The sequence below is a fragment of the Capra hircus genome, chromosome 9 (genome assembly GCF_001704415.2).
Source record: "Capra hircus breed San Clemente chromosome 9, ASM170441v1, whole genome shotgun sequence".
NCBI classification, from domain to species: Eukaryota; Metazoa; Chordata; class Mammalia; order Artiodactyla; family Bovidae; genus Capra; species Capra hircus.
The window spans coordinates 88,919,488-88,943,275 of NC_030816.1; the positions used below are offsets into that span (position 1 = coordinate 88,919,488).

General features: G+C 51.2%; 1 protein-coding gene across 3 annotated transcripts in view; it reads right to left on the reverse strand.

The window, feature by feature from the left end:
* Positions 1 to 23,788, reverse strand: part of RPS6KA2 (ribosomal protein S6 kinase A2) — a 224,629-nt gene that overhangs the window by 73,061 nt on the left and 127,780 nt on the right. For all 3 annotated transcript variants that reach the window (XM_018053462.1, XM_018053461.1, XM_018053460.1), the window contains exons 2-3: positions 21,626 to 21,742; positions 12,882 to 12,963 (exon numbers count right to left, since the gene is read on the reverse strand). In XM_018053462.1, coding sequence (XP_017908951.1) covers positions 12,882 to 12,963; positions 21,626 to 21,742 — 199 coding nt within the window. The remainder of the gene's footprint in view (positions 1 to 12,881; positions 12,964 to 21,625; positions 21,743 to 23,788) is intronic.

A 23,788-nucleotide genomic window follows, 5' to 3' on the forward strand; every position in this document is an offset into this window, starting at 1 on the left:
GCTCACATTCGGACACATTTTCTCTTGCCCTCTCCTCCCCACACATACACACGTTTTAGCCAAAAGTCTGATAGTAAATCATCCACACCATGACCTTCCACCTCAAGTGCATTTATGACACACGCAGCATCTCCTAAGAACAGGACAGTCTCTTACACAACCCGAGCATGACTGTCACCCCTAAGGAAACCAACCCTCATTCCATAACATCATCCGGCACCCCATCCACAGTCCAGCCCTGCCCCAGGTCAGTCACAGCTGCTATTTTCCAGCACAGGGTTCTGTCAAGGCTCACACGTCACCTCTGATGGTTGCACTTCCTATTCCTTTTGCTTCTAGAATAAAATGGCCCCACATCTTTGTCTCCTTGCGCTTTCTGTGGGCTTTTAGGGTTAAGTCCAGTTTCCTTGTAGATTGTCTCCCGTTGGGTCTGGTTGTTGCTTTCCCAGTTGCTCTAACCCCTATATTTCTAATGAACCAAGGTTAGGCCTGGAGGCTTTTTAAGGTTGAGGCCAAACATTTTTGGCAGAAACACCTCCCGGGCGATGCTGCAGGCCCCAAGGTGCAGTGGGCGGGGCCGGGGTGCTGTGATACCCTGCTCAGCGATGCTGAACTCCACTGGGTCAAGGGGGCAGGTCATCCGCCTCCCCTCGGAAAGATGCACACGCTGCTTTGTGAGTGATCAGTAGCTGAGGGATGGCATTTTAGTGCCAGCGACCTGTGGGCTCCCTTACAATTCTTCATTGGTTAGCTCGCATGCGATCCGAGCTTGGGTCATTTAGGGTCACAAAATGGCCCTTTTCTCATTTCTGATGGGACTAGAAATCAAGAGGAACATCCGTTCTCTCACTCTTCCTGAGGATAACTGTGAGTGATGGATTCTTAAAAACGAGTCTGTTGCGACAAACTGCAGTATCTTTCTTTTCAGTGCTGACGCTGTCCAAAGTTTAGCCGTCTGGGAACACAGACGGAAACGTTTTGAGGCAAAAATCAATGAAAAACAAACAAAGCCACTGCTTGAGCGTAAGAACAACGCCAAGATTCCCACGAGCAAACTGGTACACCCAGGGCAGGGTCCAGGTGACCTCCCACGGCCCCGCGTGTGTGAAGGCAGAGACCTCCCTCAAGAATTCCTAAGTGTGACAAGTATGATGAACATCGCCCTCATAATCGGGCATTTAAGGCCTCCATTCTTTGGCCTTTTGACATATTCTTAGGCCTGGGTCTCCTGCGCTGCAGGCAGATTCTTTGCCATCTGAGCCACCAGGGAAGCCCTTTACTTAAGAAGTCCTTCCCAAAGGACGGCTATAACAGGGGAAAAACACGAACAAAGGGAAATAACAGGCACGAGTGAGGATGTGGGGGAGCTGGCAGGAAGGTAAAATGCTGCAGCCCCTGTGGAAAACCATTTCGCAGCTCCTCACAAAGTTAAACACAGAAATGCCGTAGGGCCCAGCACGCCCATTCCCCAAAGAACTGAAGCAGAGATTCCAGCAGATCGCGCACACCCACATCCACAGCAGTGTTAGTCACAAGAGCAAAAGAGACGGAGGCCACCCACGTGCCCACGGATGGATGGCTGAGTAAACAAAAGGGGGCGTGGCCATGCGGTGGAAAGTTACTCAGCCCTGACAGATAAAATTCTGACACATGCTACAGCAGGGATGGACCTTAGAAACACTGCTGCTGCTGAGTCGCGTCAGCCGTGTCCGACTCTGTGCGACCCCATAGACGGCTGCCCACCAGGCTCCCCCGTCCCTGGGATTCTCCAGGCAAGAACGCTGGAGTGGGTTGCCATTTCCTTCTCCAATGCATGAAAGTGAAAAGTGAAAGTGAAGTCGCTCAGTCGTGTCCGACTCTGTGCGACCCCATAGACGGCTGCCCACCAGGCTCCCCCGTCCCTGGGATTCTCCAGGCAAGAACGCTGGAGTGGGTTGCCATTTCCTTCTCCAATGCATGAAAGTGAAAAGTGAAAGTGAAGTCGCTCAGTCGTGTCCGACTCTTCACGACCCCATGGACTGCAGCCTCCCAGGCTCCTCCATCCATGGGATTTTCCAGGCAAGAGTACTGGAGTGGGGTGCCATCGCCTTCGCTAAGCAAAGTAGGCCAGACACAAAAGGACAAGCACCATACGATTCTACTTACTCAGGACTGTGGCTGCACCAGAGAGAACGCCCTGTGGCAGAATCCGCATGGCTCCATCAGGATGGACCCCCAGCCCAAGCTCATTCATCACACAGTAGTTCTTTCTTATTTATTTTTATGAAAGTATGGTTGCCAAGAGGTGGGGGGCGGGTGGGGAGGGATGGACTGGGAGCTTGGGGTTAGAAGGTGCAAACAAATGCCACATCCAGGATGGATACACAACAAGGTCCTGCTGGAGAGCACAGGGCGCTACATTCAATATCCTGAGATAAACCATAGCGGAAAAGAATACAGAAAAAGAACGTGTGTGTGTAGCTGAATCCCGAGTAGTCCTGACCCCAGCTCTGCCGCCGCTCAGGAGAACCAACAACAAGGGGACAAGCAAGACAATCCCCCTGGAGACAGGACAAGGAGTCGCTCCATTTTCTGCCTGTCCTGGGTTACACGCTCTGGTGGCTCCGCCAGGGGCAACACGAAAGGGTTTCAGGAGAGGAAACAGACCCTGAATCCCTTCCTTCAGTAGAAGATGCAGAGGAGGATGGCTGGAGACCCTGAATAGGCACGTAAGCGGTGGGATCAGGACGATATGCCTCCAAACACCCTCCCAGTCTGAGCAGGAGACCCTGGACGAGACACGTGGAAGGACGGGGGTCGCATCAGTGCCGGGGCCCCGGGGCTGCCCGCTCCCCAACCAGGGCCGACAGGATGCCTCTCGGGACAGCTCCTCGGGGGGAGCCTCGTCCGATGCACTCAGGCTCCTGGGCCATGTCCTTGACTTTGGGGAGCCGGGCAGACTGGGGAGGGGCCGCAGGAGACGGCTGTCCATCCCCCAGGAAGTCCTCTTCCGGGAGAAGCCCCCCGCCCCGCCCGTGACTGGATCCAGAGGAGCGGGCAGCCAAGGAGAGGGGACGCTGTGTTCCCACACCCTTCCTGCCATCTCCTCGCAAAGCTCACTCCGTGACTCCGGATAGGAAAATGTAAACATTCTCTAAATAGGGTTCACGCTATTATCATTGAGCTCAGATCTCTCTGGAATGAGGAGCGCTGCTTAGTCACACAGCTGATGATGGTGTTCGTAATGGAAAACAAAGGTCATAATAAGCCTGGGGACAGAATCAGAAAAAGACACCTTGTATTCAGATTCCCAAGGGTTGTCCAGTGAAAGTGGAAAAGTGAATACATATCCTCTCTGTATATTTTACACAACAAATCCCAGGCCTGTTAGAGAGGTAAGTGTTTAAAGAGCCGTGAAAATGACAGAGAAGATGAATCGAATACTCATCTGAGGTTGGGGTGGGGATTCTTCATTTTTAAATAAAAGCAACGAAAGAAATGACATAGGAAAGAGTGGTAGACTCAGTCACAAAACAAATCTCCTCCAAAAGGTCATAAAACGTTAAGAGGCTAGCACAAGGGAAGGGTGAGGGAGCATCTCTCTGGGCTCCTTTCCTTCCTTCTGCATTTCAGTCTTAGGGCTGAAAGACCCTTGGAATCCTAAGCCTCCAGGGCCAGCATCAGAAACGAGGCGCTCGCTGTCAGGTCGGTTTCTTTCTCAGTGGAGGGACGGCTCTGCAGCTGCCCGTCAGGTGGTCAAGGCAGCATTCCAGGCCTTTCGCTCCCTCCCCAGGGCCCGAGGGAGGGCCGCCACCCCGAGCGGGCGGGCTGCGGGCCCTGCAGGGCTAAGCTGGCACGCGCAGCCCCAGGTCCCCCATCGCCTTCGGAGGGCCGGCCTCACACCCGCGGCCTCACCTCTGAAGGGCCCTCCATGGCACAGCTGTCCTTCCCCGTGGTGTCAGCCCGGCCAGGTCGCCCCCCTCGTCAGCCACCTGCAGTGACCCAGGCAATCCAGGAAGGACAGCTGTGCCATGGACGGGCCTTCAGAGGTGAGGCCACGGGCAAGAGGCTGGCCCTCCGAAGGCTGGGGAGGGGCCGTGGAGACGGCTGTCCCCCCCCAGGAAGGTCTCTTCTGGGAGAAGCTCTCCCGCCTTCCCACCCATGACGCGATCCAGAGGAGCAAGCGGCCAAGGAGAGGGGATGCTGTGTTCTTTCATCCTTCCACTGCTACCCTCGCGGGTTACAGAAATGATGAAACACTCACACAGGCTGAGGCGAAATGTCCCCCAACCATCTCCTGCTGGGTGGATCCAGACCAGCTCAGCGCCTGGAGCCAGGCCAGCACCTCCCTGAGACACCTGCTCTCTGGTATCCCACATGTGAGTCCAGAATCAAGCAGGGCTTGACACTGTAGATGCAAAAAATCCTCATGTTCTAAGCTATTTTGAGATTCACTAATAAAATGTAGGGGCTTCCCAAGTGGCTCTAGTAGTAAAGAATCCGCCTGCCAATGCAGGAGATCTGGGTTCAGTCCCTGGGTCGGGAAGATCCCCTGGAGGAGGAAACGGCGACCCGCTCCAGCATTCTTGCCTGGAGAACCCCGTGGACAGAAGGGCCTGGCGGGCTACAGTCCACGGGGTCGCAAAGTCGGACATGCGGCTGAGCACACACACACACGCCACGAACCGCGGACACTGGGGAGAGAGGAGCATCTTCCACACTTCAAACCACCCCGTGGAGGGTTAGGATGTGGTTTCCATGGCTGCTTTTGTAACCAGCCTCCGTGAATTACACTGTGTTTACGCTACATCATATATCCTGTCGTATCATCTCATTACGTCACGTTGCATTCTATTACAGACGCTGTATCTCAAAAGAAAAGGAAGGCTGACACGGAAACAAGCGTGGTCTCTTCAGTCGGGGCGAAGACGACAAACGGCCAGGGAGGAGGCGACCTTAGGGAGGCCCGGCTGGTGGGGGGAGGTGTGAGCGTGCGGCAGCCCCCGGGGAGCACAGGGCACGCGAACCCCCGTCTCCCGCGGCCACAGGGAGGCCCGAGCGTCCTAACCGGAGTCGGGCACCCGGCTGGCGATGAACACAGCCTCCGCCCGGCTGAGTGACCACACTGACCACCTCCCGGCTCTGTCCTCAAAATCCTGCCAGATCTGAAAATCTGCCCTGAGCAGACCCCGAATGCTGAATAAAATTCCATCTTCACACAGGACCCTTTAGCCATCAAAGGTCAAGTTCACAGCACAGAGGGGCTTCCCAGGGGAAGCTGTGCTGCTTATCACACCAGAGAAGAAAGGGAGGAGACCCGGAATGATGAAAATTTAAGTGTCAGCCACGTTGACGATCATGTCAGGCACCGCTCCTCGAGAGCTGCCTTTCCATTTCTCTAAACCAATCTAGATCATGGAACCAAGACTGCCACGGTTACTTAGCCAACTTCTTTGCCAGAGACTCTGAGCCTTGAGTCTTCAGTCCTTTTGCTTTCACGTTTACAGGCAAAGATGCAAGCAGACAAAACAGTGTATCGCCTACTTTTTATCTACAATGTAAGAAATACAGCTCTGGTCAGTCAGTCAGTTCAGTTGCTCAGTCGTGTCTGACTCTTTGTGACCCCATGAATCGCAGCACACCAGGCCTCCCTGTCCATCACCAGCTCCCGGAGTTCACTCAGACTCACGTCCATCGAGTCTGTGATGCCATCCAGCCATCTCATCCTGGGTCGTCCCCTTCTCCTCCTGCCCCCAATCCCTCCCAGCATCAGAGTCTTTTCCAATGAGTCAACTCTTCGCATGAGGTGGCTAAAGTACTGGAGTTTCAGCTTTAGCATCATTCCCTCCAAAGAAACCCCAGGGCTGATCTCCTTCAGAATGGACTGGTTGGATCTCCTTGCAGTCCAAGGGACTCTCAAGAGTCTTCTCCAACACCACAGCTCACAAGCATCAGTTCTTCGGCGCAAAAAGGCACATACCAGGACACCAAGGCGTGCAGTCCCAGACTGGAGCGCTGCGCCTAAGGGTGATGCTGGCTCAGCCCTTTAGTCTTAGGTCACCCGTTGGGAAAATAGGTCCCCTGGACAGGGAACACCCCAGAGACAGCGGGGTGAGGCTTCCTGATGGGGAAGCGATGCCCTCTGGGTGAGGGGGCAAGGCTGGCCCCAGGTGCCCCTCACCTGGGAGGGGATGAACATGGAACCCAGATCCCACCAGCTCCGAATCACGCGGTTCTGAGTGTGTGGCTTCACTGCCTTGCGCCTCGATTTCCTCATCATTAAATGCAGTTAACACTACCAGTAAGGGCACTGAACTCGTGTGCTTGGAATCTGCCCGCTCCCCTTCCCCCTCCCCCCTCCCCCGCCCCCTCCCCCCTCCCGCCCCCCCCAGGAATCTGCAACCGTCCAAATGTGAATGAAATGGCAGAAAGGAAGCAGCCGGAAAGTAGCTCAGGCACTGACTGAAGCTCCGTTTCTAAGGCAGCGTTTTAAAAACAAAGCATCCTAGTGTAAGGGAAAAGGAAATACAATGGTGCCCGAAACACATTCTGAGGCTTGAAACCGAGCAGGCTGGCTCTGATGGGGAATGTTTCGCGATGTAGTCACTGTCAACGGGACCCATGCATTTCTGTCCTGTACATGCCGACACTCCAGGGATGGAGTCAGGGCTCTCCTTCACGAAAGGATAGAGGAGGGCCAGTCCTGCGGTCTGAGAGACACCCCGAGAGGCTCAGAAGGTGCCGCTGGAACCCGCCCTCTTCTCTCCTGGCCAGGCTCTTGCTGGAACCTACCTGCAGCTGCCAGGAAACCCACGAGGTGCCCACAACGGTCTATCAGTTACTTGCTAAACATCGAGATTTTGCCAGGATACTTTTTCCTTTAGAATCAACAGGTCACAAGCCATTTTCTTCAAAGTAGGAAATGTGTATCTCCTCTGGGCTTAGAAAGTTGACTTACAGAGAAAACAGCTGAAAAGTTAGGCATGAGAACACAGGTGAAGTCCTGTCAGAAGACCACTACTGCAGAGACATAAGCATAATAAAAGCTCTCTCTGCGTTACGGAGAGATGTTCCAGTCAGTCCAGTTCAGTCGCTCAGTCGCTTTGTGACCCCATGGACTGCAGCACGCCAGGCCTCCCTGTCCATCACCAACTCCAGGAGTTCACGCAAACTCATCAGTTCTCACTCAAATGAGAATTCTACAGGAGGAGCCGTCCTGAGGTGGCTGCCTGTGGTCCCCAGCAGGCGCCGGGCATCCTTGGTAACTAACGCGACTGGTGGCAACCAGCACCATCACAGGCTCTTCACGGAGCTGGAGGAACCAGGACTGAACCCAGACGTATGTCTTTCTAACCAGATGGCGATGTAGGCTCAACCCGCCTCTTCCCTCCTGCACTCCTTCAGACCTAAAGCAAGCCTAGACAAGAAGAGACACACCTCCAAAGCCAGTCTCCAAGGAGAAGAGGCCCAGAAATGGAGGGAGGGACTCTGACCCTCCTGCTGGCTGCACTTCACGTGTGTCGAGAGTCTAACCCTCACAGCAGCAGCATCACTGAGGCGCTATCACTGCCGTCTCAGTGGAGAGTCTAACCCTCACAGCAGCAGCATCACTGAGGCGCTATCACTGCCATCTCAGTGGAGCAGGAGCCAGTGGCAGCCAGGAGAGGTGACCCGAGGTGGCACAGCCAGACGGAGCCCCAGGCGAGGTGGCACAGCCAGACGGAGCCCCAGGGCCCAGCGTTTGCGCTCCCAGCCACCGCAGAAGTGTCCCCGCACTGGCGGGGCGCAGGGGACACCCGTATTCTCATGCCCAGACCACATCTGGGCCTGACATGACCCCAGCGCTCGGTAAGGGTCCCGCAGGGCACTCCAGCCTGCGGCCCCGGCTGGGAACCACCTTGTTAACATGGGTGACAGTCCCCACTGGCTGGTCACTACACAGGGGATGGAGATCTGTCCTGCTTCATTCTGGGCTCAGGCCTGGGAGCACGTGGTCTTTTAAATCAAATTCCCCTGCAACACAAGGTAGGGTGTCGCCCTTAGGGACTCGTTATTTAGAGCTGTCACCTGCGGTAAGTCAATGTTGAGTCACGGAACACAGACACGCTGTCAATTAGAGACGCTGAACACTTTGAAAGGCTCCTTTAGCAGCCGGGGGGCGAGCAGCACCATCCGCTCGCGGGGCCCGCGGGGGCTGGGGGTGCAGACGGGACGAGGCGGCTCTCCCGCAGGCTTGTCACCCCGTCAGCTGCTTCTGCAGTTGACATTTTCCTCAGAAATGGCGTGCTGCCTTGTTACAGAAAGAGGGGGCAGGCGCCTGACACCTCCAAACTCATTTAAAGATGAAACAGAGCTGTCAGAAACGGTTCTCCGCTTGTCAGGTTACTTGGAACCCAAATGACAACCACGCTCCGCTGTGCACGCGGGACGGCCACCCACGTGCCTGAGAAACAATCGGGAGGTGTACAATCATTGCCACGAGTTTCCCGGCCTCCTTCCGTTTTCCCCCTCTCAAAACAGTTTCACTCTTCGGGGGCATTTTCCTGGGGTGCTGTCTGCGCCCTGGAGGGGACCACTCCACACACATTGCTCTTCCAACACGTTCTTCTGACTCACTAACGAGCCTGCAAACCGGGGGTGCTTTGAGGATGGAGAACGGCTTGTGAATATTTGAATCTCTCAGGCTGACGGACGCAGAGGTGTTGGAGCCAAAGCAAATCTCAATAGCCCTCCACACGTGAGGGGAAAGGAAGTTCCAGGAAGGTCAGAAGCCCCCTCGGTGGCTCAGAGGACTTGGCCGCATCGAGGACGTGTACCTGGTCCCCCTTTGATGAGTCCAATCACCACCTCACACAAAGGACTGTTTCGTAAAACTTCTATATTTTCTCTTAGGAAAACAAGTTCTGATCGCATTTCTGGGGGGGTGGTGGATAAAAAAGCTGTTCTTTAGTGACGGATCATTATGAAAAGTCGAAATAGACGACGTAAAATTAATGCTTGGTTTGGAAGCTGGCTTTGAAAGGAGCACAAGAAAGTGGGAAGTTTTTCTGACTTTACGCTTACATGACCCATTCTCACAATGTAAAAAGGATTTCACATAGTCAAGCATATTGTTCTGGAATATTATGCAAATAAAAACTTCATGTTATACAAAGTCAAATGTTGTATGCTTGTTCAAAAGTTGGAATACAGAATATAGAGATGAAAATAAAAGCTCTCAATGCTGCTACAGCTGGTTTTGTTTTGGCTCATTTCCTACCCGTATGACATACACTCAGTGTTTGCAAACACACAGGCATCTCCCTGTGCTCATGGAGACACTCATGCTTTTATTAACAACATCTCGATTGTTCTGTAACACTATCTCAGACCCTGCCTAACCTGTGTAACCTTGTATCAGGAGCACTTTCTCAAGGACACTGAATCGGATTATAAACAAATGTGGAGGCACGCATACCTGTGAGGCTAAAATCACTGAGATGAGTGTCTGCACAGGGGTTGAGGCTGAGATCAACGGATGGGCTGAACAAGGACAAGCAGGGTGGAGACACAGGTCCCCGTGGCTCCGGTTCCCTCCTGCCTGCCCTTCTTCCTTGGGGGCAGGAGGAAGGATGCGATGGGAAGAAGGAACAGTCACCACCTGAGAGGGCAGGGGGCCACGAAGGTGCTGAGCGCCTGCTGCTGAGCGCCTGCTGCTGAGGTTAGTGGGATCTGCGGATGGAGGGCAGATGGCAGGGTACCACCGGGAATACTCAGCCCTAGGATGACCTAACAAGGCGCCTGCTTCGACCTGCCCGTGTCTTCAACCACAGGGAGCTGCCCGCTCTGTGTTTGAGAGTGAACCTCTACGCTTTGAGGATGAAAGTGTGGGTTTTAGCAAATGGCCATGTCATGCAGCAGCTGCTCATTTCTAAAAATAGCAGCTTTACGGGGAAACATACCCCACTCAATCCCCCCAGCTACAGCGTGCAGCTCAACGGTTTCCAGAATATTCGGAGCCATCACTTCAGTCAGTCATAACACAGTTTCATCATCCCTAAAGGAAACCCATGGCCAGTCAGTCATCCTTGTCTCCCTAACCTCCCAGCCCCCAGCAACGATTCAGCGACTTTCCATCCCTGTGGATTCGCCTCTGCGGGATTTTCATCTAAACAGAATCCTGCAACGCGAGCAATGTTGTGACTGACTTCTTTTCACCCAGAACCTTGTTTTCAAGGCTCATCCGGGCCAAGGATGTGTCGATATTTCATTTCTTTGCATTGCCAAACTATACTCCGCTGTATGGACATACCATACTTCATTTATCCACCGGTGGATGGATATTGGGCGTTTGCCCACTTTTTGTCTACTGTGAATTGACTGGTGCTGCTGTGAACATTCATGCACAAGTTTTTGTGTAGACGAAGGTTTTCACTTCTGTTGGTTACACACAAAAGGTTGGAACAGTTGAGTCATATGCGAACTTTTGAGGAAGTGCCAGAGAAGCTGTTCATTTTCTAGACATTCTGATGATCTGGAATTACCAAAAGTCTAATTTGACTTTCCACTTCTATAAAACTACTGTTTAGTGATGAGATTATTTTATTTAAAGTGAGGGATAGAAAGTCAAAAGCTGCTTTATTTTCTATACATCTTTTATTAACCACAAATGATTCTTTAAAATTATATTATTACGGAGATCTTGGCCAAGCTCAACTGACAGACAATTTTAGAAATGTTATTACTGCTACAATAAAAAATGTTCACTATAAGTAGCATGGCTTAAATTATGTGGCTGAATTAAAAACTCCAGCGTCTAAAATAAACTCAAATGCCTACACAGACCCCAAAACTTCTGTGCACAAAAGAACTATTGGGATAATTTGTTAGAAAAGTCAAATTCTAGGCTCTGCCCCTAAGAGATTGTGATCTAGTAGGTCAGGAGTGGGGACTAGGAATCACTTTTAACAACGTTCCTCAAATACGCACAGGTGATTCTGATGCAGGCTCTAGTCTGGCCAAAGTCTCCATGTCTTCTTCATGGGCAGTGCTGACAATGCCACCCTGGTTCCTGCTTCCTATAAAATGCTTTTTGATAGATTAAGTCTCACCCACCTTCTAAATCCTTCTTGAATGAAGAATTTAGAAAAACTCTTTTCTTCCTTTCTACCTAAGACATTTAGGCATATATATATATATAATTTGATCTATGCATTTACTGTCTTATCTTATTGGTTATATGTAGTTCAAAAATATATCTTATTTACCAGCTAGACAGGAAGTGCCCTGAAGGTGAACCAGTGAACCAGTGAAGTTGCTCAGTCGTGTCCGACTCTTTGCGACCCCATGGACTGTAGCCCACCAGCCTCCTCCATCCATGGGATTTCCCAGGCAAGAATACTGGAGTGGGTTGCCATTTCCTTCTCCAGGGGATCTCCTCGACCCAGCGATCGAACCCAGGTCTCCCGCATTCCAGGCGGACACTTCACCATCTGAGCCACCAGGGAGGCCCCGCCCTGAAGGCGGAGAATGATATTATTTTCGTACTGCCTCCTGCATGCAGGCGCTTAGGACATTGCGGTATAAGACCCCAAAATTCAAGAAAGACCTGCTTTGACATCTGTGAGTTTCGTAGGCCCCAAAGTCCTAATCACAACCTCTGCCTTTGTCTGACGTGCCCCCCACCCTACTGGAAAGCTTCCCAGGTGGTGCTAGTGATAAAGAACCCGCCTGCCAATGGAGAAAACGTGAGAAACACGGGGTTGATCCCTGGGTTGGGAAGATCCCTGGAGGAGGGCATGGCAACCCCCTCCAGTGTTCTTGCCTGGAGAGTCCCATGGACAGAGGAGCCTGGCGGGCTGCAGTCCACGGGGTCACACAGAGTTGGGCACAACTGAGTGACTGCAGCGCACCACGGGAAAAGGCTCCCCGCCCTGGGATTCCCCATAAGCCGGATCGAGGTGCCCCATCTGGTCTTCAGCCTAACGGGTTCACTGCCCTGCCAGCCCACAAAACAGTTCTAACAAGCCCCCCACATTCTCCCTGGAACCAGGGGTCACCCTGCCCTCTTGTTATTTATTACACAGCCTGCATCTCACAGCCCCTGCGACTTGCTCCACGCCTGCCGGGAGCCCCGTATGGTCCCATGTGGTGGGTGTCCTCCTCGCGTGAAGAGCGTGGTTGAGTGACAGACTCCGCCATCGCATCTGTCCAGACCAGGCGCTGTGTGCTCGGCCTTCTCTCACCGTTTAGGACCCGGGACCCCTCCCTCTCCCCCGGAGGTGATCAGAGCAGACGGGGTTGGTGCCCCGTTCTGCGGGCTACCGCCTACACGACCATGCACCTGGAACAGAGGTTTCAAATAGCAGCTTATTTTGATCCCTGTTCTGTGCACATTCTTGGCTGGGAGGTGGGGTGGGAGGAGCTCAGAGGGAGGGAATCAAGTGTTGGATTGAATTTCTAAAACCCAGTCTGGGGGACGAAAGAGAAATAAAACAATCATGAGTCACATTTTGTTTAAGACTGAGCAATCCAGCCTGATGGACGGATTCAGGCTGCTTTGTTGCCCAATACAGCCGAAGCAACCTGCTTCTGCTCTCCTCCTCAGCGCTCCTTCCCACAAGTGGCACGCCACAGCCAAGCATATGTGGAGGGTGGCATTTATACAACACGGCTTTCCCTCTGAGGACTGTGCACGTTTTTAAGGGAGATGTTAAATATTCGGGGACATGTTTGTATTGTGTATTATCAATCAGAGAGTAACGTGTCAACACACAGAAGTCGAGCAACACTAACCGGGATGGCTGTAACATAACAAGTAGAGGATAAGCCACAGTTTATAACAAGCAGAGGACAAGCCACAGTTTATAACAAGCAGAGGATAAGCCACAGGTAGGCGCGTCCTGCCCGCTGCAGCCCCTCACCTTTCAAGGTGGCCTTCTTAAGAACCTTCATTGCGTAGAGCTGTCCAGCATCCGACCCCTTGACTTTCCTCACCAAGAACACCTAAGGAAGAGAACACAGGATACCTGCAGCTGTTACAGACGGCAAACTCATTTTCCTTATTTGATCTGACAAGGGGATACACTAGGGAGTGTGGGAAATCCCAATACAATAAATATGCCATAGGAAAAACTTAAATGTGACATCTCCTCCAACATCTAGAAAAGTTCCATCTAGTTTAGTACAGCCCTGTGAGGACCCATGTTATACGTTCGTCTTAACAATTATAGTTGTTTTTGGCACCATTCTCTTTCTATGAAACACTAAATCAGAGGTAATTGCTGCTGTTTTCAGTTGTTGTGTCCGACTTTTTGCAGTCCCATGGACTGCAGCGCACCAGGCCTCCCTGTCCATCACCAACTCCAGGAGCTTGCTCAAACTCATGTCCATCGAGTCGGTGATGCCATCCAACCATCTCATCCTCTGTCGTCCCCTTCTCCTCCTGCCCTCGATCTTTCCCAGCATCAGGGTCTTTTCCAATGAGTCAGCTCTTTGCATCAGGTGGCACAGGACTGGAGCTTCAGCTTCAGCGTCAGTCCTTCCAGTGAACGTTCAGGGTTGATCTCCTTCAGGAGGGACTGGTTTCATCACTGGGCTGTCCAAGGGCCTCTCGAGAGTCTTCTCCAGCACCGTTTAGCAGCAATCAGTTCTTCGGCACTCAGTCTTCTTCATGGTCCAACTCTCACATCTGTACATGACTACTGGAAAAACCACGGCTTTGACTACATGAAACTTTGTCAGCAAAGTGAGGTCTCTGCTTTTTAATGCACTGTCTGGCTTTGTCAGAGCTTCCCTTCCAAGGGGCGAGTGTTTTTTAATTTCATGGCTGCAGCGATTTTGAAGCCCAGGCAAACAAAATCTGTCACTGTTTTCATTGTTTCCCCATCTATTTGCCATGAAGTGATGGGACCGGATGCCATGATCTTAATTTCCTGAATGCTGAGTTTTAAGCTAGCTTTTTCACTCTCTGCTTTCACCCTCATCAAGAGGCTCTTTAGTTCCTCTTCACTTTCTGCCATTAGAATTGGTTTCATCTGCATATCTGAGGTTGTTATTTCTCCCAGCAATCTTTTTTTTTGTTTTTGTTTTTTTTAGTTTATGGATCTCACAATGTTTATTTATTTATTTATTTTTCTCCCAGCAATCTTGATTCCAGCTTGTGATTCATCCAGCCTGGCATTTCCTATGATGTACTCTGTATTGAGGTCACATAAGCAGGATGACAATATACAGCTTTGATGTACTCCTTTGCCAATTTTGAAGCAGAATAGCACCTTCCTTTGTAAAAACAGAACACTTGTTCAGAAAACCAAACCCTCTTCAGAAGTTTTCAGGGAGATAGATCACTTGGTTTACTGTAAATATGCCCTGTAAATATCCACAGTCAAGCTACGCTGGGAGTCCCTGCCAGACAACACAGGCCAGACTCTGACCCTCAAGAAGCCAAGTTCTCTAGTTTTTCTCATCCATGTTTTAGCTCCGAGTAGCTGAAGTTTACAGACAGAGCTGGTTCTAAATGGCTCTCATATATTCTCATGTGGACACTTAACAACATTTTCTGGAACACATTTTGACATGTTTTGTGAGGGAAAACCAAGAAGAAAAGACAACTGAGAGGCTAAGCTTGAGAGTCACATTCATAATTGTTGAATGAGATTAGGGGAAAACCAACCAAACAACCTAGGGTATCCAGCAGGAAAGAAAAGTACCTTCTGTGCAGATAGAAACAATGGTGTCCAGTACTTCCCAACAGAAAAAGCTGCGATCATGACTGACACCCACACAGAGGACGTGTGTCCAGGAGGCAGGGGTGCTGCCCACGTGTCCCTAACGGGGGCCCTCACCAGCCTCCTGAGACGAGAAGACCCGTCCTCACAGACACTCGGGGTTCCGGCTCCAGGAGTCACGCCCAAGTGTGAGGACGTAGAAGGGGCTGCATCTTCTCACCCCCCACCCCAGACAGACTCAGGACACAAGGTCGGAGGTGGGGGAGCAGGGACCTGACGGCCATGCAGACCAGTCTGCCCTCCCACGGGAGATGCGGCCCCGCCCCCAGGAGACATGGCCCCGCCCCCAGGGGAGACGGCCCCGCCTCTGGGAGATGTGGCCCCGCCCCCGGGAGAGACGGCCCCACCCCCGGGAGAGACAGCGCGACCTCGCCCAGGGGAGACATGCCCCGCCCCCCGGGAGACACATCCCGCCCCCGGGAGATAAGGCAGGTCAGGAGGTCGGCGTCCGGCAGAGCACGGGGATGGCCTCGCATCAGCTTCCGGGGTCACCGCCTGCCCTTGGGACCATCAGCTGCCTCCGGACCCGGGACTCCCCACCCCATCCCTTCGTGACCGCTGTCACCCAGGGCCCTGGGGACACTCAGGCCAGCGGGAACACCCCTTGCCCTCTGCCCAGCAGAAAGGAGGCCAGAGGCGGGCAGGACAGTGTCACCCCCTGGGACAGACGCTACCCCTGGGGCTGGGATTCTAGCAAATCCCGGGCAACAAGAAGCAGGCACTCTCCTCTCCTGGGTTCTGGACGACAGTGTCCGTGGGAACCTTTACCATGGGAGGCGTGGGCTGTGCCTCTGTGCACGTGTGCGTCACACAAGTGTTTGCTTGGCCGCGGGGACCTGGGCCTCTCTGGGAGCCGGGTCCCCTGTCCCAGCCCAGAGAGTTCTGTCTGGGAGCTGGTGAGGAGCCTCCCGACAGGTGGGCAGAGCTGTGGCAGGAGTGCCCAGGGGGCGGTGCAGAGAAACCAGAGCATTCCCACGTGGGCCCTTCTCCGCTGCCAGTGGGATTTCCCAGGCAAGAATACTGGAGTGGGTTGCCACTTCCTTCTCCAGAGGAGTAGAGAATATTGTCTACTTAAGTCCATGCTGAACCACATTCACACGGCAGCTGACCACTACGATTCAGTTTGTGAGTCATCTCCGACTCTGCGACCCCGCAGACTGTAGCTCAAAAGGTCCCTCTGTCCATGGGATTCTCCAGGCAAGAGTCCTGCTGTGGGTTGCCATTTCCTTCTCTGGGGGATCTTCCTGACCCAGGGATCCAACCCAGGTCTTCCGCACTGTGGGCAGATTCTTTACAGTCTGAGCCATAGATTCAGTTTACAAGATGTCAAACCTTGCAGAGACCTCGTCATGTAAACGAGGTCACAGAAACCTTTGTTTATTGCATTTTAGGTTTTAAAAATGAGATGATGGATGGTAATGGATATTTATAGGGGTTCCCTAGCGGCTCAGACGGTAAAGAATCTGCCTGCAAAGCAAGAGACCTGGGTTGGATCCCTGGGTTGGGAAGATCCACTGGGGAAGGAAATGGCAATCCACTCCAGTATTCTTGCTTGGGAAATCCCATGGACAGAGGAACCTGGAGGGCTGCAATCCAGGGGGCTGCAAAGAGTTGGACACAATTTAGTGACTGAATCACAAACACAAAAATGGCTGTTCATAATTATCTATTTTTAAAAAGACTTCAAAAGACAAGGAAAACACCGTATTCTCCCAATATTTGTCAGGCTCCTGCCACACACCAGGTCCTACAATAAATGCAGCAAGAACGGCCCTATGGCCAGCAGGGCAGCTAACAGCAGACAAGCACATCGAGAGAAACAGCAAGCGACGGTGACGATCGGCTTACAACGTGGGAGTAACGGGGTGAGGACGTGGGCTCTGTCCGCTTGGGGGGAAGCTCTTTTGTCCACGGCATCCCGGACCTCTCGCCTCCTCCCTCTCTCCTGATTCAGGAACACATTCTGACGCAGGAAAACAAGTTCCCAAACAACCTGTCAATCTCAGCAAAGATGGAGGCGGCATCTCTAGCACTTTATCCAGGTGACTTTTCACGACCTCCCTCCTTTTACTTTTAGAACCCCGCTCCAGCAGCTCAGCCATGACTCTGCAAAGCCCTTCCTCGAGCCCCATGGAGACACAGCCACCTCCCCCGAGGCAGACGCACAGGCACGGGCTGAGCTGGGGAATCTGTAGCCGATGAAGGTGAAGCCTCTGTAGGAGATGCCACGGCCTCTTCCTTTTATTTCTCTCCATTTACTTGCTTTACTTTTAATCTGTTTATCTCTTTATTTGATAATATCAGAAGACATTAATCTATGCTTTACTTTTTTATGTTTCGCATAATCATGGCTTTTTTCATACTGTTCGTGGGGTTCTCACGGCAAGAACACTAGAGTGGCCTGCCATTCCCTCCTCCAGGGGACCACGTTTTGTCAGAACTCTCCACTCTGAGTCCTCTGTCTCCGGTGGTCCTCCATAGCACAGCTGATAGCTTCACTGAGTTTCGCAAGCCCCTCTGTCACGACAAGGCTGTGAAGGAGCACAACAAGGGTGCATACTGCCACCCTGCTTATTTACCTTATGTGCAGAGTACGTCATGCGAAACGCTGGGCTGGATGAAGCACAAGCTGGAATCAAGGCTGCTGGGAGAAACATCAATAGCCTCAGATATACAGATGATGTCAACTGTAATGGTAGGAAGCTAGGAGGAACTAAGAAGCTTCTCAAGGGTGAAAGAGGAGAGTGAAAATGCTGGCTTGAAACTCAACATTCAAAAAAGTAAGATCATGGCATCTGATCTCATCACTTCATGGCAAAGAGATGGGGAAACAGTGGAAACAGTGACAGACTTTATTTACTTGGGCTCCAAAATCACTGTGGACAGTGACTGCAGCCATGAAATTCAAAGACACTTGCTCCTTGGTAGGAAAGCTCTGACAAATCCAGACAGCGTATTAAAAAGCAGAGACAACCCTTTGCTGACAAATGTCCATCTAGTCAAGGCCATGGTTTCTCCAGTGGTCACGTATGGACGTGAGAGCTGAGCCATAGACAAGACTGAGCACCAAAGAACTGATGCTTTCAAACTGTGGTGCTGAGAAGACTCTCGAGAGTCCCTTTCACTGCAAGGAGATCAAACCAGTCAACACTAAAGGAAATAACCCTGAATATTCACTGGAAGGACTGATGCTGAAGATGAAGCTCTCATACTTTGTCCACCTGATGCGAAGAACTGACTCACTGAAAAAGACCCTGTTGCTGGGGAAGATTGATGGCAGGAGAAGGGAACGACAGAGGATGAGATGGTTGGATGGCATCACCGACTCAATGGACATGAGTTTGAACAAACTCCGGGAGATGGTGAAGGACAAGGAAGCCTGGCGTGCTGCAGTCCATGGGGTTGCAGAGTTGAACACAGCTTAGTGACTGAACAATACCAACAACATAATCATAGCTGGGAAGGAAAAGAGTTCAGTGTTAGGAAGATTATCATTCCAGGGGGATTCTGCCTAACACCAGGATTTCACTTGTTTCCCAAAGAATGTTTTTAAAATCAAAATTTGCAGGAAGTTGGAAAAGGTGTTTTCTCTGAGGAAGGCATCGTCAGTGTAGCTTTTATTCAGTCGAGTATTGAAAGGACAGGCTCAGATCCATTTCCCTTGACCTCAGAAAGCATTTCCATCTCTTCTGCTTCTAGGCGCCTCGAGAATTGGCGGAGGGGTGCTCAGCGAAGTCAGGGCCACACAACAGCCCAGACAGTCAACCACCACCTGCCCAGCAGCCCTGGGCTCGCCCGCGAGGGCGTCCAGGTCTCCATCACTGAGGACAGAGGACGGAGCTGACGCAGCTGACACTGCGCATCCTTGGGAAGCACGTGGTGGGCGCTGTGCCTGCCCCTGTTTCCCTGTCATGGTTCTTTACTCCCCTTCCCCCTGGCCGCTCAGACAGTAAAGTCTGCCTGCAATTGAGGAGACCGGGGTTCAGTCCCTGGGTCGGGAAGATCCCCTGGAGGAGGGAATAGCAACCCTCTCCAGTATCCTTGCCTGGAGAAGCCCATGGACAGAGGAGCCTGGCGGGCTACACGCCATGGCGTTGCAAAGAGCTGGACGTGACTGACATGACTAACACATACACACACACGCTCACACATGCTCACACACACTCACGCACACACTCACACACACACACACATAGTCACACACACACACAGTCACAGTCACACACATTCATACTCACACACACACTCTCACACACACATACAGTTGCACACACATTCACACCCATACACACACACTCACACATACTATCACACACACACTCACACATACTATCACACACACATACACACACATACACACACACACAGTCGCACAGTCACACACACATACACACACACTCTCAAACTCACACACATACAGTCATACACACATTCACACTCATACACACACACTATCACACACTCACACACACACATACACACACACACCCCACATACACACACAATCATACACACACACTCACACATACTATCACACTCACACACATACACACACACTTACACATACACACACACACAGTCGCACAGTCACACACACATTCATACACACACACTCTCAAACTCACACACATACAGTCATACACACATTCACACACACACACAGTCGCACAGTCACACACACATACACACACACTCTCAAACTCACACACATACAGTTACACACACATTCACACCCATACACACACACACATACTATCACACACACACATACACACACACACATACACACACACACAGTCGCACAGTCACACACATTCATACTCACACACACACTCTCAAACTCACACACATACAGTCATACACACATTCACACACACACACAGTCGCACAGTCACACACACATTCATACACACACACTCTCAAACTCACACACATACAGTCATACACACATTCACACTCACACACACAATCACACTCACTCACACATACTATCACACACTCACACACACATACACACACTCACACTCCCCCACATACACACACAATCATACACACTCACACATACACTCACACACACATATATACACACACAGTCACACACACACACACACACTCACACAGACACACAAACACACATGCACAGTCACACACACATATAGACACACACACTCACAAACACACATACACACATTCACACACACAAACACACTCACACACACAGTCACACACACACACTCACCTTTTCCAACCTTTCTAATTAATGGGAAGACAAACCACAACCACATAAACAGGTCTGCCCCTATGTGTTGGTAACTTTTTACCCCGAGAGACTGAAATATTCACGTTCTTATTTCAATAAATGCCTAAAAACCATATGAAATTGCCATTTTTTAAGGTCATCGCATTTTGAATACTGGTAATTTCATATGGTTCAAGTGAACATGTTTGTAGATATATTAGTATTAATATAAATACATGTTGCTACCACATTGCCATGTGGAAAAGAAAAATAAAAACGTGCTACCTTTTAAGAATGCCAAAAGGGAGATTTCACAAACAAGCAAATTTCTGTGGTCTGTAAGAGATTACCTAGAACACCATCAACCTACTATTAATCCTACATGAAATCAGCAAGGGCCAGATTTCATCTTGGCACCAAGTCCTATGAAAAAAGGGGAAATCTGATGAATGTCCACATACCGTACAGAAACAGTGATTTCAAAAGGCCAGGACCCTGTCCTGCTTAAACTCTGGGAAAGGCTGGCCTCCTGGTTTATCTCAGGGCCTCATGTTCTAGAAACCATAAGTCTGTATAATTTCTAACAGATACACCAAGGACATAGAGACCTTAGCCTGGCCCTGGAATAACTTGCCCAGTCTCGTGAGAGATCTGTTGATATCCTGCTGTATATGGACGCAGTCCTATGTGAACAGACAACCGTTTCTCATTTCCTGAGAGAAATGAGTGCTCGTTTTGATTTGAAGGCGAAAAAGAGAAGAAAAGAACAATGCTTCTTGGCTGCGCTGGGCCTTTGGCGCCTGGGTTTGCTCTGGCTGTGGGCCGGGGCCTCTCCCGCTGCAGAGTACGGGCTCTGGAGTGAGCACCCAGTCGCTGAGACAGGCAGGCTTAGCTGCTCCGAGGCCCGTGGGGCGTTAGTCCCCTGCCCAGAGGTCGAGCCTGTGTCCCCTGCGTTGGAAGGTGGATTCCTAACCATTGGATCCCCAGGGATGTCCTGAAATGAACAATTCTAGTGCGCAGATTCATCCCAGACAGTTGCTACATGGGAGTCATGTGCTATTTAATGCACAGAAGAATTACAGGAAGTAGTTCCTATTACGTCCATTTTACAGGTGGGGAAACTGAGGCTTGGAGAAGCAGAATAACCACATGGTTTACAAGAAGGGTGGGAGGGGACCCAGGCTGCAGGCCCTGTCTCTCTGCCTCCCTGGGTGACAGTTATGTGAGTGGGTCCCAAAGGGCACCGCCTTCTCCTTCTGCTTTCTTCCCTGTTCTCTTATTTTTTTTTTCTTCTTGAAAAATACCTGTGGAGTGTGTACTTCCCAAAGATGTATGGCTCAAGTTCAAGGACCCTCCCCAGCACGGAGATACACTAAAGGCTCACGGAAGCTACAAGGGGGGAGGTGGGTGCAGCGTTCCCAAGCCTAGCTCCACTGTCTCGCTTCCGGCCACGCAGAGTGAGGCCACAGCCCCTGTTACCATGGGGCCTGCCAAGTGGGCACTACCTCACTCCATCAGTTTGGGCCCACACTTCCCTTGGGCTCAGGGGGCACCTCTGCCATCTCTCCTTCGCCCTGACGTGGGGGACCAGCTGCAGCGGAATGAGGCCCACTTGAAGGGAAGCATGGACTCTACTTACCTTTCCATAGGAGCCTTGTCCCAAAACTTTCAACAGTTCAAACTGGGAAGGGTCGGCCTTCTCAAAGCCCGCTTTCACATGGTGACTGATGTCAATCTCCTTCACAATGCCTTCTTCCTGCAAGAGAAAAACGACAGAAATGCTTATCAAGGGGCTCCTCTGGATTCATCCTCCTCTCAAGTTACCACGAGTTGGGTAGGTTATGGATTTTCAGGATTGGAGGTACGAGCTGTGACATCACAGCGCTTTGCATAATTTGCTTGCTTATTTGTACCAATGATTCTGTTTGTGAGCCTTAAATTGTGTCTTTTCTCCATGGACTTGTGTTTCGTGGTCTTACCAATATCTCAATGAAATCCATCCTCCTTCTTAACCATTTGGGCAAAATTCTGGACAGGGAGGAAGGTGGGGACACGGAACCAAATGAGCCTCTGAGTATGTGTCTGGGTGTCTACCCTTCTGTGGCCTGAAGGGCCGTCCACAGGCAGCAGTCGTCTGTGAAATGGGGATTTCTTTTCTCCTTCTCCTTCTTATCACTCTGCCCCCTCTTATATTCTTGCCAGAGCTGATGGTTCATCTCCATCCCAGAGATTATATTTCAGAAGAAGCAGCCAGATAAGATTTTCTGCCAGTTCAGAAGCTTTCCCAGTAGGGAAAAAAGTCCTTGATCTTGAAATTAAAGCCCTGACAGGAATCACTCCCAAGGCTCATCAGAGAGCTCCCTGTCCCGGAGACGCACTGCCTGCCGGTCAGGGGCGAGGCTGCCCTGCCACCACCAGCCATGGGAGATGCGGAAGCTGGAAAGGAGGGGCTTTCCTGAACTGATCTCTGTGCTTCTCCGAGACACCCTTTCCAATCCATCCATCCTTCTGATCTGTCATCCACTACCACGGTTTTGGCCTTGGCTACATACTGAAAAACAGCAGGCCTGGCTGGCTGCAAAGCACATCTTAAAAGCGCCACAAGTAATTCCACGCATAGGGTGTTCTGGGCACTCAGCCTTTCTATACGTTTCATTTCTTAAAAACTATCAAGTGAGATGTTATCCTAAGGTTGCCCAGCTGGAAGTATGAGAGCCGGGTTTCTAGTCAAGAGTGACGTTAAAGCCTCAGGCAAATCAAATCGCAACAGTAGTAATCCACACCACAGCGGTCACTCTCAGAGATGGATGGAAAACAGTTTCTCAGAGTTCTAAACTGTGTGACCACCATCTCCATGTAGCCAACACAGGATACCTACAGAAAGCAGAGGAAGGTTGTCTGGGCTGCAAGACAATTGTTTCTCATTTCTTTTTATTCCAGTGGTTAAAGAAACCCTTCAATCTTCACATCTTCAAGGATTCTTTTCCATTTTTGTAAAAATAATCATGTTTCTGTTTGTGAAAACAAGCAATGGATATACCCCCAGTGGATCCTTTTGGGGTCAGTCCACAAAGCTTGTATGTGTGCGGTTAGAACACAAAGAATTTTAATGTAACTACTCCTCGAATATGGAGAAGGAAATGGCTACCCACTCCAGTATTCTTGTCTGGAGAATCCCATGGACAGAGGAGCCTGGCGGGCTACAGTCCAGGGGGTCACAAGAGTCAGACAGACTTAGCAACTAAACCACCAGCATTCCTTGAATATGTAAGAGAGAGAGGACCCTGAGGGCATGGTCCTCCCCCCACGAGTGGAGATGACCTCTGAGTCCCGCTGGAATCCCAGGACCCCTTTAGCTACAGAAAGGGGCACAGCTTCTTCTGTAGGGAAAGCTCTCCATTTACGACAGGGAAAAAGTGGAAACTATTAGTCACTCAGTCATGTCCAACTCTTTGTGACCCCAGGCACCTGGTAGCCCACCAGGCGCCTCTGTCCATGGGATTCTCCAGGAAAGAATATTGCAGTGGGTAACCATTTCCTTCTCCAGGGGATCTTCCTGACCCAGGGACTGAACCCGGGTCTCCCACACTGCAGGCAGACTCTTTATCAGCTGAGCCACCAGGGAGGAAGGAGGGAAAGGGGCATCTCGGGGCGCAGGGCAGCACCTGTGTCTTCCCCAAGAAGACCGCACTCATCCGGGCAGTGCCTGCAGACCGATGCCCACTGGGAAGACAAACCTGAAGTTCACAGCGCTTGCCAAGTCCCTGAAGACTGATGCTGCGCAGGTGCTATCTCCACCTCC